General features: G+C 42.3%; 1 protein-coding gene across 1 annotated transcript in view; it reads left to right on the plus strand.

Moving 5' to 3' along the window:
• Window positions 1-18,057, plus strand: part of CCDC6 (coiled-coil domain containing 6) — a 108,321-nt gene that overhangs the window by 66,599 nt on the left and 23,665 nt on the right. Inside the window, exons 3-5 of the mRNA XM_078077680.1 lie at window positions 320-448; window positions 15,584-15,687; window positions 17,530-17,690. Of these exons, the coding sequence (XP_077933806.1) occupies window positions 320-448; window positions 15,584-15,687; window positions 17,530-17,690 (394 nt within the window). The remainder of the gene's footprint in view (window positions 1-319; window positions 449-15,583; window positions 15,688-17,529; window positions 17,691-18,057) is intronic.

The following is an 18,057-nucleotide window of genomic DNA, read 5'->3' on the forward strand; positions in this document are numbered from 1 at the left end:
ACAGAGGCAACCACTTACATGTTTTTAAAAACAGAAATCTGGGTTTACTCATGATTTGATGCTCAGGTGTATCTGCCGTGTCATTTTCAGCCTCTTGGCTCAGGCCAGGCGTCTGTGTGCGTGTGCCATAATTTCTGGTTGTAAGTTAGAGGAACCTAGGGGCAGGTTCCTCATAGGTGTACACTTGGGTATGGGCAGACATGAGGGCTGTAACTTCTGTGATGATACCTCTTCCTCAGTGGACCCAGCTTTTGGAGCCCGTGTTTCCCTGGCTTTTGAGTGTCTTGATTTTCACGTCTGTGTTTTTCCCATTTTCCAGTTGCAGCATGAGAAGGCGGAACTAGAACAGCATCTCGAACAGGAGCAGGAATTCCAGGTCAACAAACTGATGAAGAAAATTAAAAAACTGGAGAATGATACCATTTCTAAGCAGCTTACATTAGAACAGGTAAAAATGTATATAGTTCTCTCCATATACTTTTTTCTCCTCTTATCAGCTTGTTCTTTCAGGCCTGCAGATACCCTGAGCAATGTAAGTGAAAAATACTTTTCAGCTGTTTCTTCCCACAGTGGAGACTTCATTTCTGAAGTAAGCATTGACAGAGCTGCCTAGCACCTGCTCTCTCTCTCACACACTTTCTCTCTCCTTTTTTTTTAACTGCAATTAATAAAGTTTCTGGGGATATGTTGTGATGTCCTGATTTATAGGCAGGAAATGTTAGGTTCCTTTTACCGAGGGGAAACAATGTGTTTTTAACCACAGGATAGTTTCTGTGAAAGTTCCTGAGACAGTGTGGCTGTGGAGCTAAAACTTTTCTGTCAGGGGTTCTTCAGAACAAACAGCATTTTTCTTCTTTGAATAATTAGCAGTATTATTAGCAATTATTAGCAGTATTATTTGAACCCTATCTTTTCCCAACTCGATTTGTTGATACTGATATGGAGTCATAGACTTGGTTGCTTAACCTGGTTCAGCCACTAACTAGTTGTATGACCTTGCATTGACTTCATTCACTTCTCTGGGCCCAAGTTTTCCATTTGTAAACAGAGGAGGACAAACTAAAATCAGGAATGGCAAGCTTAAACAGGTACAGAAGATGGAAAGTAATAGTGTATGGTCCCTTTGTCCATTGCCCTTGGCAGACATTGGTATTTGAGCACGGGCCTTGCCTAGGGAGTCCAGACTGGTCCTTATGCTCTTCGACACACGGAACTGTGGACAGCCATTATCAGCCTGTCCAAGTTGGTATGTCAGACAGAAGTACTTGTTATCCCTAGCCTCGGTGCTCCCTGATGCCTTCCCCCCAATCTAATGTCCTGGGATTTTACTTTCCCTCAGATAAATTATAAGAAGCTGACCATAGTGTACTGTGATCTGGTTTCCATGTAAAATTCAGTGTATTGATGAAGATCTTCCAGCTCTTTGTAATTTCAACCCTGATTGCCAACTCGATGGTTTGGCTAAGCATTCATGCAAAGTTGTCTGATTTATCCTAACTTTAGGGTCTTTCTGTGCGTCTCAGTTCATGTTGACTGGTTCTGAAATCACCCCCAGGGCCGCTCTAGTTTCATTATTGTCCCTGAGAATGAAGTGGTGACGGGAATGTCAGCTTTGAGAGGAAGTCAGGGTTGGAATTAATCTGACATCTGTTTTCTGTGTTATTCTTGAATTTCCCTGTATCATAGGGAGGAATGTCACTGAGTTTCCAAAGACTGTGAATAATGGTCCTAAAAACATTTCTCTATCCCTTCCAGGTAAAAGAAAAAAAAAGTTCCGTTTTCAAAGGTCGGCTATTTTATACATATCCAGAGTAATCTATACTTACCATTTGTCTTCGGAATTCAGATGCAATATCTAAATTTAGAAAACACCTACCACACACAGTTTAAAAACATTTTATTCCAAAGTTCACCTGCTAATTCCTAAGATAAGCAGTAACCAGTTCCATTGAAGTTAAAGCTTTGAAGATTCTTGTTTAAGTCCCTGACACACCAAATACTTGTTATTGGTACTTATTAATCAAGAGCTAACCAAGTGACCAAGTGAAATTCTCACAGGGGTGGGTGTTGTGAGAACTTCACTTGGTCACGGCCTTCATGGTGGTGGCTGTCAGGAATTGAAACAGCTTCTCTCTTGCATTTGTTCAGAAGCTGAGGCGACTTTGGAGATGGGGCTATGACCCTCAGGGTTTAGCTGTGGCCACAAGGTGGAGGTAGTGGCCTGGTGTCCGAGAGAGGACGGTTTGATCTTAGAGTCCATGGGGGAGAGAGAATGGATTGCTGCAATCTTAAGACCCTTTGGGGACTTTAGTAACTGAAACCCTTTAAAATGATGTCCAAGGCATACATTCTCACCAGCTTAATGACACAGTGCACTTTCAGGGTTATTTCAGACCTCAATAATAGAGAAAGGGAGTTCACAGTGGAATATATGCACTGCAAAGCCCTATCCTGGAAATAAACCTCAGATCTGGGATATCAAGTTCCTATGTTAATTAAGATGGAGAAATTTAACATCATCATGAAACTTCCCCCCTTTGTTTTGGATATGTCTGGGATGATTAAATGTTGGGGAACTTATTCTGTATTTTGTTCAGCTATAAATAATTTTAGTCAGTGCTTTTTTTTTTTCCCTCCAGTAAAAATAAATCTCTTCTGTGCTTCCATGAATGTGATCTGATCCTCTCTTGTGATTATCCTCCATATGATACACTGTAGGTCACAGTCTATATTACAGAATATATCCTATACTATAGGTCATTATCAAGAGCAAAGGCATGTCCTACATTATGTATTATGATGATTTGTCTGTAGTACATGCCTTTGCTCATCTATCTGACAGTAAACCTATTTTTTAAACTGTAAGCTATCTGGAGGCAATTATCCCATGTGTCTTACGGTCTCCTACTGCTTTGTTGGAAGAGTTTAAGTGTAGATTTGGCCAGGTAACTGGAAAGTGGTCATTTGTATTTTGGAAGGAGGTACAGTGCAGTGTTCAGGGCCCGGGCACTGGATTCCAAAGGAATTGGATGGGAATCTGGTTCCTCTGCTTAATATCCTAGATCACCTTCTTTTTGGCGGTGATGGTGATGGTAGCAGCTTTATTGAGATAAATTCACATACCATAAAAATCCTCCATTTAAAATGTACAATTTATTGACTTTTAGTCTATTCAGAGTTGTGCAGCCATAACCACGATCAATTTTAGAGCATTTTCATCACCTCAAAGAGAAACCCTGTACCCTTCAGCTGTCACTCTGAATTTCCCATTCCCCTGAAGCAGCCACTACTCTACTTCCTGTCTGTATTTGCCCATTCTGGATACTTCATAAAAATGGAATTATATAATATGTCCTCTTTTGCAAGTGGCTCCTTTCACTTAGCATAAGGCTTTTATCCATGTTGTAGCCTATATCAGTACTTGACTACTTTTCCCAACTGAATAATGTTTCACTGCATGGATTTTTATTGGATAAAATAAATGGATATCATATTTTGTGTATCCATTCATTTGGTAGACATTTGGGTTGTTTTAACCCTTTGGTTATTATGAATAATGCTGCTGTGAATATTCATGTACAATTTTTTTTTTTTTTTAAAGATTTTATTTATTTTGGAGAGAGAGTGCACTTGAGAGAGCCTGGGGGTGGGGGGGAGGGACAGAGAAGGAGAGACTTTCAAGCCGACTCCTTGTTGGAGTGCAGAGCCCACTGTGGGGCTTGATCTCACGACCCTGAGGTCATGACCAGAGCTGAAACCAACTGAGCCACGCAGGTCCCCCTCATGTACAATTTTTCATGTGGATATATGTTTTCATTTTTCTTGGGCACATACCTAGGAGTGCATTTGTTGGATTACATGGTAACTCCGTGTTTACCATTTGGGGGGATTGCTAGCCTGTTTATCTTTGTTTTTCTTTCTTTAAAGATTTATTTATTTATTTTAGAGAGAGTGTGAGCTGGGGGTGGGGGATGGGCAGAAGGAGAGGGAGAGAAGCAGACTCCCTGCTGAGTGCGGAGCCCACTGTGGGCCTCAATCCCAAGACCCTGAGACCATGACCTGAGCTGAAATGAGTCAGACACTCAACTGACCGAGCCACCCAGGCGCCCCTGGACTGTTTTTTCAAAGTGGTTGGACCATATTGATTAAAGCCATCTTGGTAAATGTGAAGTGGTACTCATTGTGGTTTTGTATTTCCCTGATGGCTAAATCTTAGGTGCTTCTTGGCCATTTTTATATCTTTCGTAAACATGTCTATTTAAGATCATTTTATTATTGAATTATAAGAGTTCCTTACATATTCTAGATACAGTTCCCTTATCAGATATATCGTTTGCAACTCACATGCCAGGAGGCCCTCACTGTAGACTAGGATTAGTCTAGTTAGCATGACTTTAGTGTTGTGACGGGCTTTTTTTTTTTTTAACTGGTGGTCACTGCCCGCAAAACCCTTATTTGAAAATTTTTGTTCAAACATGATCATTGTTAGTCTCTTATTTGGTATTCACATTTTCTTAGGTGACAGTAAGAACATTTAAAACTTGGAATATTCTCTTAGTGTCAGGAAATCTTGACCTTGAATATTTTCTCCCAACCAGAAAGGATTTTTCTTATTTCTCTGGAGAAGGATAACTAGCATCAAGAGGCAGGCAGTACTAGCTTATTTATTAAGTGAAGTTCAAGTCAGCAGCTGTGGAGGGCCTCTGTGCACTTGGCATGGAACACTGTGGGAAAGGAGAAGACCGTGACCGTAAGCAAGTGGACTAGGTACTTAACCATTGTTAGGAAGTACAACAGGAAAAAATGGAGTGAATTAATGGGGAATTAGTCCTGTAATTCAGCTAACACTCTCATCATGAACAGGGTCACCTGCCGCGTACCAGATGTCCTTCCTCTGTTCTCCTCTAGCTGGCCCAACGAGTGTGGTCTTCTCTGTTATTTCTGGAATTTGGGGTATCTTCTTTTATCTGAGATAATCCCAGCTCCCAAAAGCAGAGACACCCTTGTCTAAAGTTGGATTCAGAATTGGATGGTAATTTCATTCATTAGCCTCCATTTACAAATGATAGTATCTTAGCCCTATCTTAGCATAGGAAAACTCTTCCTTGGGTTCAAATCTTCCTTCCATCTGAAGAACCCGTGTGACATCAGGCAAGCAATTTGAGCTCTTTTGTGAAACAGACATGAATACCTAAATTCGTAGCTTTGTTGAGAGGATTACTCTTGGCATCCTGCCTCTCCTCACACTCCACGCATAGCAAAGTTCTTTCATCCCTCCACTCAGAATTGTTTCACTGTGGACAAGAGAGAAGTTAACATGGCAACCCAGGACACTAATGTGTTTGTAACCGTACACGTGACGGGGACAAGTTTCCTAAAACAGCGTTTCTTGTGCTTTGCACTGATTTTCTATTGAATTTTGTTTCATTTTTCGCAAAATGTAGGTCACAACGGACTCATTTCACAGTCCAGTAATGGTTCATGACCTGCAGTTTGAAAACCATGCTGTGCTGTGCGCCGTGCTCTCTTGCCCCCAGATCCCCACAGATCCGTTTCTCCAGGCAGTCAGGGGTATGTGCTGTCAAGTAGTCACATAATGATCAGTACTGCTTCCCAAACAGCAGTTAGCAAACAATTAAAGTGTTTCTTCCCTATAGATTTTCTAATAAGTTAAAGGAGGAAAGGCACGATGTTGACCTTACCACCAAGTCCCAGTGACTCACATCTAGTAAGCTCTCCAAAAACTGTAGCTTCTGCTGTTAATAATGAAAGTTTCCATCTAATTTCTGTGGTACTTTGCCCTACCCGTTTTCCAGGAAAATGAGCATGCATATTAACTGAGCCTCAAATGTCTTACCACCTTCCTTGACCTGGTCTCTTCAACTGATGAATCGGTATGTGTTCACATGCCCTGTGTGACCCAGCCCCTTTGGCTTTCGTTTGTGCCTGTGCGCAGTTAGCGCATTTGTATGGCATGGAGCCTGTATTCATTCAGTTTATGTGCCTGCTGTCTACACATACTCTGCTAAGAAAGATGATGTTAGGTCCTTGGCCTCGTGGAGCCTGGTCCTGGTCCGGGAAGGCCGGTGGATCTGTGGACAGTGAGGAGGGATGCTGTGTGCATGGCTGTGGTGGAGGGGAGCAGTGACACCCCTGCAGCGGCTCCACCCCCCACCCCCAACCACAGGAGAGGCCCTGAAGCTCCTTGGCACCTGGTTTAATTATTTGTTAATTGACACACATGGTTGGATAGATCTAAGTCCAGCGTTGTTGCAGGGGAACAGGGAGGAGACAAATGGGAGGAAGACGTGCAGTAAAAAGTGGGTGCAGGCCCTGCATGGAGCGGAGATGCTGGAAACAGAACAAAGCTGGTGAAGAGGATGTGAGGTTGAACCCCTCCTCTTTGCTCCTGGGCGAGGAAGGAGAAGGGTTGCGGTGGTCTGCCTCCGTGGTGGCTTTGAGGGCGTAAGCTTGTCTTTCCAGGCAGCGTTTTGCCTAATGTAGGCCTCCGTGCTGATCGGTCCTGGGGGCTTACCTTCAGCCACCTGGCAGTGTCCGGTGAGTACAGAGGCCTGAAAAGACCCCAGCTTCAGGAGCACTGCGGAGGCGATACCCTCCTACCCCGGGGTCTCTCACCCTCTGTGACTGTAGCAAATCACAGGGCTGGGGTTTAGAGTGATGTCCTTCAAGCCTTAGGACAAGACTTATTTTGTTGTTGTTTTTCTTTTTTTTAAGTTGAAACAAGCAAACAGTATATTTTAAGTGCTATTAACAAAAAAAAAAGGTTTTAGGTTTCCAGCTCTTAGAACAGTTGTTCTTAGCTCAGGATACAAGATGGCCTTTCTGCCTTACTTGTGTACACGGTAATTCGTTCAAGATACAAACCAGTTTTGCATCTTTGGTTGATCTTTTTAATTGCTGTGGAACAAGGTATTTTTAAAGTTCATAGGGAGTGTGGCCCTACTGGGTTTGTTACAGTCCCATTCTGCTGCCTGCTGCCCTTGCAGGTCTGGCAGTGAGGACTCTGCCACCGTGGCTCTGGTTGTCCCCGCGGGCTTCTCTGTGCCATTTTCCCAAAGAACAACCCTGTGACTGGAGGGTTCACTTCCATTAAGGAGATGACATTTAGTGACCACTGCAGGCTTTGAAATTTGATTTCAAATGCTAATCTCAAACTGTGGAAATGTTGGCAGTTTTTAATTGTTTTATGTATTATAAAAGTGATCCATTGCTCTTTCAAGAAAACTTGGAGGGCGCCTGGGTGGCTCAGATGGTTAAGCATCTGCCTTCGGCTCAGGTCATGATCCCAGGGTCCTGGGATCGAGTCCCGCATCAGGCTCCCTGCTTGGAAGGGGGCCTGCTTCTTCCTCTCCCTCTGCTGCTCTTCCTGCTTGTGCTCTTTCGCTCTCTCTGTCAAATAAATAAATAAAATCTTTAAAAAAAAAGAAAAAACTTGTAAAACACAGAAGTACAGAAATGAAAAAAACACAACCCAGGCTACAATCCACCCCCAAACAACTGCTATTCATATTTTTTATTTCCCCCTTTTCCTCTTTCTTCTTCCCTTTTTTTTTTTTTTTAAAAAATAGGGTATTATAATTTGCTGCCTGCTTTTAATTTTTTTTTTTTTTTTTTTTTTAAATAAAACATCGTAACCTGTGCCTGCATGTGTAGGCTAGCTGCATCGGTGCGCAGCCAGACACAATAATCATAGTAATTCCTGAAGTCCGCTCAGTGGCAGTTTGATTGTAGCAAATCCTTGAGGATGTTTGGTTGCTTGAGAAGCTTGGGTGCAAGCATCTTACCAACCGCTTATTTGGGAAAGGTAGGAAAAAGCCTCAGAGCGTAGCTGAAACGTGAGCAGGATCTTGTACCTTGGAAGTAGGCAACCTAGGGGCAATCCTCAGCACTCAAAGGAAGCGTTAGCAGGCTCTCCTTTCAGCTGATTTGTTTTGTAATCCATAAGCTGTCAGGATGTCATGAAGCCCGCTAAGAGGTCCCCACTCCAGGCCTGGGAAAGTATACTCTGAGCTCTGTCAGGGACACAGATAAGTCAGTCTCTCTACAGGATGTGGGGGAAAAATCCCTCAGAATTCCTTTGCTAGATCTCATTTCAATTAATTAGAAAAACTCACTATGTTCTATCTTGTCAGACTTTATTTTGAAGCATACTTGCCATGTGGATCAGTTGGTGCAGATGATGTTACATAATGGCAGGGAAAAAATTCAAAATGTGTTTCCTGTGTAAAGAAAGAGACACCTCATCACAATCCAACAGGGTGCGTTTCTGGTCATGCCCTGGAAGTAAAGATTTTGCCTGTTAAATTGAAGGCCATTTGGTATGCTATAGTGAGGGCAATAAAATCCAGAGATACTGTACTCAGATTTTGTGATTTTGAAATGCATGAAATCTGTTTCTTTATGACCAGAACAATAATTTAGTTGGTGACTTAAGAAAGGGCATTCTCCTTAGCTAAACATACATGGCTAATGAATGAATGGCTAAGTAAATCCAACATCTCTGTGTAAGAAAGTGGGATGGGTGCGGTAATGATTTATCACAGAAACTTCCATTTTGGAGAAAGCATATCAAGCAAAGTTTCCCTAATGTTATTTTCTTAAGCTCACTTTATTTTATTTATTTATTATTTTTTTAAGATTTTGACAGAGACACAGCGAGAGAGGGAACACAAGCAGGGGGAGTGGGAGAGGGAGAAGCAGGCTTCCTGCTAAGCAGGGAGCCCGATGTGGGGCTCAATCCCAGGACCCTGGGATCATGACCTGAGCCGGAGGCAGATGCTTAATGACTGAGCCACCCAGGCACCCCTAAGCTCATTTTAGATAATGGACTGGTGGTAGCCACTGATGTGATAGTTTATCCGCCACATCCACTTTGATGGGACTCCTTTCCAATGGACTTCTCCACAGCACTCTTGATGTAGCAGAAGAATGTACACCCAGTTCCACTGGTGGTACTTATTTGGTAAAAGTCCCCTAGAATTATGAACCCACTATGCAGATTTATATGCTATCATGCCGATGTTAAGTGATGAAAACTTAAATCCAGAAACCATATAAATCTGAGTAATTATATGTGTGTTTTTTGTTTTGTTGTGTTTTTCATAAAAAGCCTTCATTTCTCAACATCACTGAACAAAAGCAAAATTTACTGAACTGGTAGATGATGAAATAATGTCATTTTCACATGTTAATATTGATGGGATATTAATATTGTCCTGAGTTATGTTTCAAAGAACAAGTCTAATTTTTATAGAACACAGTCTTTGAGAAGAAATATTTTGAAACTATGGTAAAGAAGGTTGACTCTGGGTTATCTGGAAAATTCTCAAGAGTGTTTCAAAGAGCTAACATTTTATCCTCTGCGAGTTTATTGGCTTATTCAGGATTTTGTATATGTAAATTAGCATCCTAAATTAATGGATGTACTGTTAAATTGTATTGGGAAATTGTCAGTTTTTAAAATTAGATGTCTTTAAATTTTTTGTTACAAAAATAGTAAATGTTCATTAAAAAATTGGATGGGGACAGAAACAGGCAGGAAGAGAAATTATCACCAATATTCCTTTCACCCAAAGGGCAACCCTAATTATCTTGCTATATAGTTCTTTATGATTTTTTTTACATCTTTTTCCTTTTTTTTCCCTCTATTAGTAGATTTCTGATGTACATAGATAAATTTTTCACCTATAATTGACTTCTTGAACTTGAAGGTGAGCATCCTTTCTCGCCTTTTCTCTTGCTCTTCACTGACAAAACTTCTGTCGGCTCTTTCTGTGCTTAGCATTGCATGAGCAGTGATGATGACCTAAAACTGGGTTTTAATTTTGAAACCAGCTGCAGCTTGGTTAATCAGATAGGTACCTCAGGGGCTCTGTGGTCTAGGAACACCTGTCTTAACTCAATTGTAAAACAAATTGGCTGTTTGATTTCTTAAAAGCATTTTTTTTTTTTCCAGAAGGCAAGGGTCAGATGTTTTCCAACCTAGGGGGAGAATTGTCAGGGCTGAGCAAAATTCCACCGATTGCCTGAACAGACACCAACAGCTTTTGACCAACTCTGTATTGCTTTAATTGGTGAATAAGGCTTTGCCATGGAGCAAGGACCATGATGCATTGTACTCAGCTCTTTTCATGTCAGTTGCTCATGATCTTTATTTTCATAGGCCTCCCCCCCCCCCCATGAATCCTGTTCTTTCCTATGGATATGTAAAACCTTGATCAACTCAGGTATATTGGCAAAGTAGGCTGGAATGAGGTTAAGATCTTTTACTGGCTCTACTCTTGTGGTAGAAACAAAAATCGTCTTATCCCATTTGGGCTGCTAGAACAACATAGACTGGCTTATAAACAACAGAAATTTATTTCTCATTTCTCATGGTTCTGGAGGTTGGAATTCTAAGATCTGCGTGCCAGTGTGGTGGAGTTATGATGAGGACTCTCTTCCAGGTTGCAGACTGCCGACTTCTCCTTGTGTCTTCCTGTGGGGGAGAGCAGACAGCAGCAAGCTGCAAGGTCTCTCGTGACTCTTAGGACATGAATCCCTACACCATGGCCCCCCCCCACCCCCCGACCTCATGACATCAGCTAAACCTAACTACCTCCCCAAGGCCCCACCTCTATATAGCATCACACTGGGGGCTTAGGGCTTCAACATAGGAGTTTGGGGGGGATACAAACATTCAACCTTTGCAAAAATGTTCATTTTTCTGTCTGTAATTTAGTCATTTTCTAAATATTGGTGCTTTTACTTTCCCAGGTGATTCTGCTGTATCTCCAGGGTAACCACTTTGAACATCTAATGGTGTTACATAACAAATTGATAGGAAATTGGGCTAAACTATTGATAGCCTTCAGATACTACTTAACCTGGAAGGTTTTGGGGCATTGTCATGTTAATCCTCACCATGTACTTGTTTTCTTAGGATTTATCTCTTTCTCTTAGGAAAAAAAATCTAGCCAACTAAGAGTTTGGTTAATGTAGGTCTTAGAGGATTCCGATTTCTTTTTTAAACGTTGAGTACGGTGCTTATATCATCACCGTCTCTGTGCCCTCTGCTGTGCGTTGTAACAAACTTTGTGTCTGTGTTCTGTTTTTATGGTAGCCCTTATTTCATGGGCTTTTCCCTCTCTTTTATTATCTTGGATTAGTTGTAAGGGGCTGCCTTCCAAAATTTGTTTTTTAAGCCAGAGGTTAGGGGTTCAAAATACATTTTCCCATAGAAGTGGGGCATCTGGGTGGCTCAGTCGGTTAAGTGTCCAGCTCTTGATTTTGGCTCAGGTCATGATCTCAGGGTCCTGGGATTGAGCCCTCCATCAGGCTCTGCGCTCACCTGGGAGTCTGCTCGAGAATTTGTCTCTCCCTCCCTCCTTCTGCCTCTGTGCCCCCCCACCACTCTCTCAAGTAAATCTTTTAAAAATATCTATGTATGTGTGTACACATACACACACACACCACACTCTCTCTCTCTCTCTCTCTCTCTCTTTCTCTCTCTCTCCCCCATGGAAATCATGATAATGTGGTTAAACTAAAACTTTTCGAAAATCCATTAAACCCTTCCCAAGTTCTGTAGTTGAGCACGGTGGTGAGGCTGAAGTTCTCTTCAGGTTTTTTGACCAACCATTTCTTTCGCACACCTCTCCCTCCACCCCCGTGTCCCAGTTCTCTTTAAATGGGAAAATGCTACAGGGACCCATCTCTCAGCCACCTTTGGCTTTTTTGGTGATGGGTCAGTATCTGCCCACTGAGAAGATAGAGCTAGGATGGGCTGTGAAGTCAAATGAACCAGCTAGATTTTTATGCACTAAGTTTATCTACTGAAGTTTCTGTATTTATTTTGGGAACATAATAAGAACTCCTGGTCTGACGTTAATTAACTTGCAATGGGAAGGAGAGCTACTGAAGAGAAGAAAAAAAGAATTTGGCCGTCCATTGAACTGACTTAATTATAAAGCAGGCTTTCAAATGAATAGTATACAAGTCAGTGATACCCATTGGTGCTGGGTGCTCACAGAATAAACAGTCAGAAGGGACTTGGGTTCTGGGCGCCCGCGTGGCTCGGTTGAGTGTCGAACGCGAGCCCTGAGTTGGGCTCTGCAGTCAGGGTGGAGTCGGCTTGTCCTCTCCTGCCTGTTCTGCCCCTCCACCTGCTGGCACATGCGTGCGCTCTGCCCCTCCACCTGCTGGCGCATGCGTGCGCTCTCTCTCAAATAAATAAGATCTTGGAGTGGGGGCGGGGGAGAAGGGGCTTGGGTTCGCCCATCAGAATTTGATGTTGGTGATAGGTGTGTGGGTGCCTGTTGCACAAACACTGAATGAGAAAAGCCGTCAGATATTGTTAGGAAGGAGATGGGGAGAGTATGACAGAGAGAGACCAGCATAATGAAAGCAGTGTGTCACTGGGCTGAAGTTTCCATTGGCAAGAATTTCTGACTTCTCTGTAAACTCAACATAAACTGTCAGATTCAAGGATTGTCTGATCTCAGGACAATGTTAGCACAGAAAATCAACTTCTGTCTGAGTCGGCAGAGCTGGTGTGTATGCTTCGGCTCTAAATATAGAGGTTGTGGAATTAGGTGGGCAAGCGATGGAGGGGCAACTCTGATAAAGAACTCGAGGGGGAATTGATTGTAGTCATAATTAATGATAATCATAATGCCATTTCCGCCAACTTCTTTGCCTTTTAGTGTCAATGAGAACTCCTCAGTGATGCAGGAAAGTTGAGATTTTTAATTTTTTTGGTATTTATTTATGTCTAGAAAAATTGAGATTTTTTAAAACTGAAAATATAAGGCAAGTCCACTCTTTCTAAGGCTAAAGATAAATGGACTCTAGGGCACTGCCAGCCTGTGGCGTGAAACCCCCACGTCTGAGCCGCTGGGCTGGGGCCTCCTGTGCTGCTGGCTTCATGGAAATAAGTTAGTAGAGCGTTGGTACAACAGTGGTTCACTGAAGTGGGCAGTGAATTGATAGCTCGTAGCTCTACCAGTAGGTGCCACAAAGAACCTGGGATTCACGCACGTTTTCAGCCCATTTCGCCTGCTCTCTTACCTGTTTGGCATCGTCTCAGACTCCCTAAGCCACCCCTGGTCTGCTGCTCCCAAGAATTGTTGGCTCACAAACCGCAGCATAATTTACCCTAAATCCTGATTTTTCCTCAAGATCCGTGTACTTGCTGGTTGGAGGGGGCCCAGCTCTTCGGCCACCATGGTGACTGATAGCACTCCCATTTGGTGGTATTGCTTTGCCAGTCACACCATCTCCCAGACCAGTGTTCCCTCAGCTCTAAAATGAAAGGGTGGGCTTAGTTGGTTCTCTTGCTGCTCCCTGCTCTAAGGATCTGTGCCTCAGCTAGCTCAGACTGAAGACAGCTGCCTTCTTAAGGCTGACCGAGAAGGATAGAGTGGCCAGTCCTGGAGGGGACTGCACAAGGCAGGGAGGCCAGGCTGCTCATTCAGTAGATGAGGACCTGCTCACAGCCATGTGCCTAGTAAGTTACACAGGGGTAGAGATAGCTTTGTCTTGATTTTGCTTTCCAGAGTTATTGATTAGCATTATGCACGATTACTCTAAACTTAAAAGCAACTGGGCATAAGTTTATTAGGCATCCCTACTGTAAAATGATACCTTGCTTGAATTTTTTCCTTGCCTACCAAGTACTCTCTATAATGCTTTCAGTTAAATGGGGGAGCAGGATCCTTAAAGGGTAAATGCCTTGGAATTTTGTTTCTTTTAAAAAAAATGGCTGTGAATTGCACTTCAAAGCTTGGCTAAGCATATGGTCAATGCAGAGTATCCCACAGTTTACTAGGAGTTCTGAGAGCTGTTCCAGAGTTTCTCCTCCTTGCTACAGGTAGGAAGTGTCTGACATTCCAAAGAGCATTTGTGCGGTAGCGTGCTCCCAGCTTGACTGCACAGGATGCTTCCTGTTCTGAGTCCCGTCCCTCCATTTCCCCCCCCCCCCCCCCCCCCCCCCCCCGTGCACAGAAAGTATTTTCCAGCTGTGTTTTCATTTGACCATGTGATCTTGGCTTATTCAATGTTAATAAGGTCTGCTTTGGTTGCTTTAAAAGACTACAGTTTATACATAGTACTGGTCTCATCTTACTGTATATGCAGGGATCTTTTTTTTCTTTTTAAGATTTATTTATTTATTTGAGAGAGAGAGAGAGCAGGAGGAGTGGCAGATGGAGTCAAGCAGACTCCTCCCCAAACAGGGAGCCCAAAGCAGGGCTCGATCCCAGGACCCTGAGATCATGACCTGAGCCAAAATCAAGAGCTGGCCGCTTAACTGACTGAGCCACCCAGGCGCCCCTATGTAGGGATCTTTGATCAGTGAGCAGCTTGCCTCTGTGACCTGCTAAGGAAATCTTTGTAGCTGTGCAATCAAAAATAATTTGTTGACTCAGTGATTGAAAAGGTGAGTTGCTATTATAAGAGACAGCATAAGGGCAGTACAATAACCTCTCTCTCTTTAAAAAAAAAAAATTCTGGGATGTCTGGGTGGCTCAGTCAGGTATGTGTCTGCCTTCAGCTCAGGTCATGATCCTAGTGTCCTGGGATCGAGCCCCGCATCAGGCTCCCTGCTCAGCAGGGAGTCTGCTTCTCCCTCTGCCCGCCCCCCCCCCCCGCTCTTGTTCTCTCTCGATCTCTCTCAAAAATAAATAAAATCTTAAAAAAATTCTGTTAAAATTATTTAATATCTCAAACCCCTAGAGAAGTACAAAAATGATATAACGCATTCCCTCTGCACGTTACTGTGAAATTGATCATTGTACTTTCTGTCCCTCCTGCCAGCCCTCTTTTTCTTCATATCGCTTTCACTCTCCACCAAAGTATATAATTTATTTCATTTACTGTCTTGACCCCACTAAAATGTAAGTGTCATGAGGGCAGAAAATTCTGACTTTTTGGTTCCCTGCTTCACACCCTACTAGCCAGTGGCTGGCATTGTTCACAGTATTTGCATATTGCCCAATAGTGATTGATTAAATGCATTTTCCCATCTTTGCTTCTTTTCATGAAGTAGAGTGCATTTTGGGGCTTCCTTTGCAACTGCAGACTTTCCCCCAAATCAAACCTTCCTTCTTCCTTACCTTCTCAGAGTTAACTAGTATTGTACACACATTAATCAGTATGTAGAATTGTCTTAAGGTGTTGAGTTATTTATATACATGGTAATATAACCTCCTGGTTTAGCCCTGAACTACATGCAGCACTGGGGTCGGGGGACAAACCCAGAGAAGTCCTGGTATGAGTGGTAAGCCGAGCTCCCCCAAACCCTCTCTAAGGAGGACTTTCCATGTGCCTTGAATAAATGCTGAAACAAGCAGGGTGATTCATGTACCAGACAGCAATTAAGCTTTAACGTCAAAGAATGAACCTGTCTCGGTTTTCTCAATTAAAGTTTAAGAACTAGATGCACTTAATGTGTCTGTGCCAGGAAATTGGCCATTTCTTTGCAGTTTTCTCCAAATAAGGGGGTCCTAATAGTCCAATCAAAAAATCTCATTAACAAAGTTTAAATGGCTTACTATTCTCAGTAAAACTTTTTTCCTTCCTTTAGTTGAGACGAGAGAAGATCGACCTTGAAAATACTTTGGAACAAGAACAGGAAGCGCTAGTTAATCGTCTCTGGAAAAGGATGGACAAACTTGAAGCTGAAAAGCGGTTTGTTTTAGTCTTGCTATTCAGTGTGGGGCGTGTGCACGGCCAGGGCATGCTCTGGGTGTGACTAACAAATAGGAAAGGGGCGTTTTAATTCCTTGGGTGATGCACATCATTTTAATTTGCCAAACCAAAAAAATATTGAAAGCCTTCTGAACTCTTCTCATGTTGGTCACGTCTTTATATTTCTCTCTTATAGTCCCAGTAAAATTTCCTTTCATTTGGGACAAAGGCTATGAAGAAATTAGTCACCTTCAAATTGTTCGGGAAAGATGGTTGCAGTTTCAGCTTTTTACCTTACTGAACTGGCTTCCCCGGTTTTCTCAAGTGCTTAGGATGTGTACTATGTACGGTTAATTATGACACATCTCTAGAATGTACTTCATCAGGAAGGCTGAGATTTTCATAGGAAAACTATTATCAATTGACTTGAAAACTTACTATAAATACTTGTACATAGTTAAGGTTAGGAATCGTTTTGCTAAATGTATGTGCATGGATGTGAAATGTCATTCAACAGCAGACATTTCTTGAGCCCCTTCGTGCCCTAATTTTTAAGTACCGCATACATTGAATGGGGGTGGCAGAGCAGGACTTGAAGAATGTCAGGGGTTTCTGTATGTGGGATGTGTGTGGGGGGGGTGTAGAAAGGGAGTTTTTAAAAAATATTCATTAATCTACTTCACTAGGATCTTTTTGCTAACCAGAGGCTTTGGCCATAACTATTTGGTTTGGATGAACATCCATAAGTTATTTTGAGTTCATCTCTAAATTTGCAAAATATAGTCCTATCACAGGCTTTAAGAAAAGTGAAAATTAAAGCTATATCTCTAGGGAAATACTCAAGCTGTAGTTGAATTGAGTATGCTTTGCATTATTGTAGTGGTACTAAAAAATTGAATCATGAAAAGGTATTTAATATAATAAATGCAGGGACCATTACAATATTTAACATACCAGTTTTCTTAACAAGGGCAGGCCTGAAGGTGATTCACAATTTGCATTTGGGCAAACTTAAAGGTAAAAAGTTAAAAGCCAAACCAAACCAAGACCCTAGTAGCTTATGAAAGGGGACATAGAGGTCCATTGCCAATCTGTCTTCCTTTGCAGAGCGCAGTTGGAGGTTTTATATGTATAAGTACCAAAGTATTGTGTTAAGCATTATGAAGTATCATGTGGTTGGTGAAAAGCCGTTGAATATTCACGTTCCTTGTGCCTCAAACTAACCGTAATTGGTAGAGAAGGTGGGACTACCAATTATTAACCCAGTGATTGTGGTTTGGTTTTGTTCTTTATCTTTTACCTGTGCTCTGACCAGAAACAAAGGGCCTTCAGCCCAGTTTGCCCCACCCTCAGGATTGGTTTTTCAGGAAGGAAATTTTAGAAGTAGAGTCTGTGTGGTGTCACCTTCCAAGGGGGACCATAGTACATAGTTCGGAAGTGTTGACCAGAAAGCATTGAGAGTGAAATTTCTTTAGTATCTCCGTTTCCGCAAACAGATGTGATTCATTTAGTCAGCAGATAATTCTGAGTGCCTACTCTATGCCAGGCATAATAATCAGAAGCAAATGCTGGAGACTTTTTCACTAATGCTTAATTACCAGTGGTCATTTAAAAGAAAAAAAGGAGGGTGGATCCTTCAGCTCTGCCCTTTGACCTTGACCTGGATACTAGGTAAGGGAGACCAGAAGTGGATATAAAATGGGCAGAGCCTGAATTCGACAACCCTGTGAATTCCGGTGATTCACAGGAGCTTGCTATGAAAACAAACCCTCCAGCTAGTATGTTGTTTTGTCTTTTAAGGCAAACTGTTTTTCATTGTTGGAATTTTTCTTTTCACTGAAGAATCCTACAGGAGAAATTAGACCAGCCAGTCTCTGCTCCCCCGTCGCCTAGAGACATCTCCATGGAGATAGACTCTCCAGAAAACATGATGCGCCACATCAGGTTTTTAAAGAACGAAGTGGAGAGGCTGAAGAAGCAGCTGAGAGCCGCTCAGTTACAGCGTATGTCACCTCTGATTTTACTGGTCTTCTGTGGGCACAATCAACCCGTTTACCAAGCACAGGCTTTTACCAGTATTTACCATGGAATTTGCATAGATCAAATCCATCCTGTATTTCATTACCAATACATGCGTGTAGAAATCTTTCTATCATCCTGGAATGGATTATTTTTGAAAGTATTATAGTAGGACAGGAAAATAGTTTACAATACTTGTTGAAAATCAAATAATTTCAGGAGGGTCCAGAATCGGGTACTATTTTTGGTCCTCTCCTTGTGTTCATCACTAGGATTGTAGTCACAAATGTACTTTGGGGAATTAAGGCGGAGAATAGTGTTTATCGTCCTTACTACTAAATTTTAGCTTCA

The sequence above is a fragment of the Halichoerus grypus genome, chromosome 7 (genome assembly GCF_964656455.1).
Source record: "Halichoerus grypus chromosome 7, mHalGry1.hap1.1, whole genome shotgun sequence".
NCBI lineage: Eukaryota > Metazoa > Chordata > Mammalia > Carnivora > Phocidae > Halichoerus > Halichoerus grypus.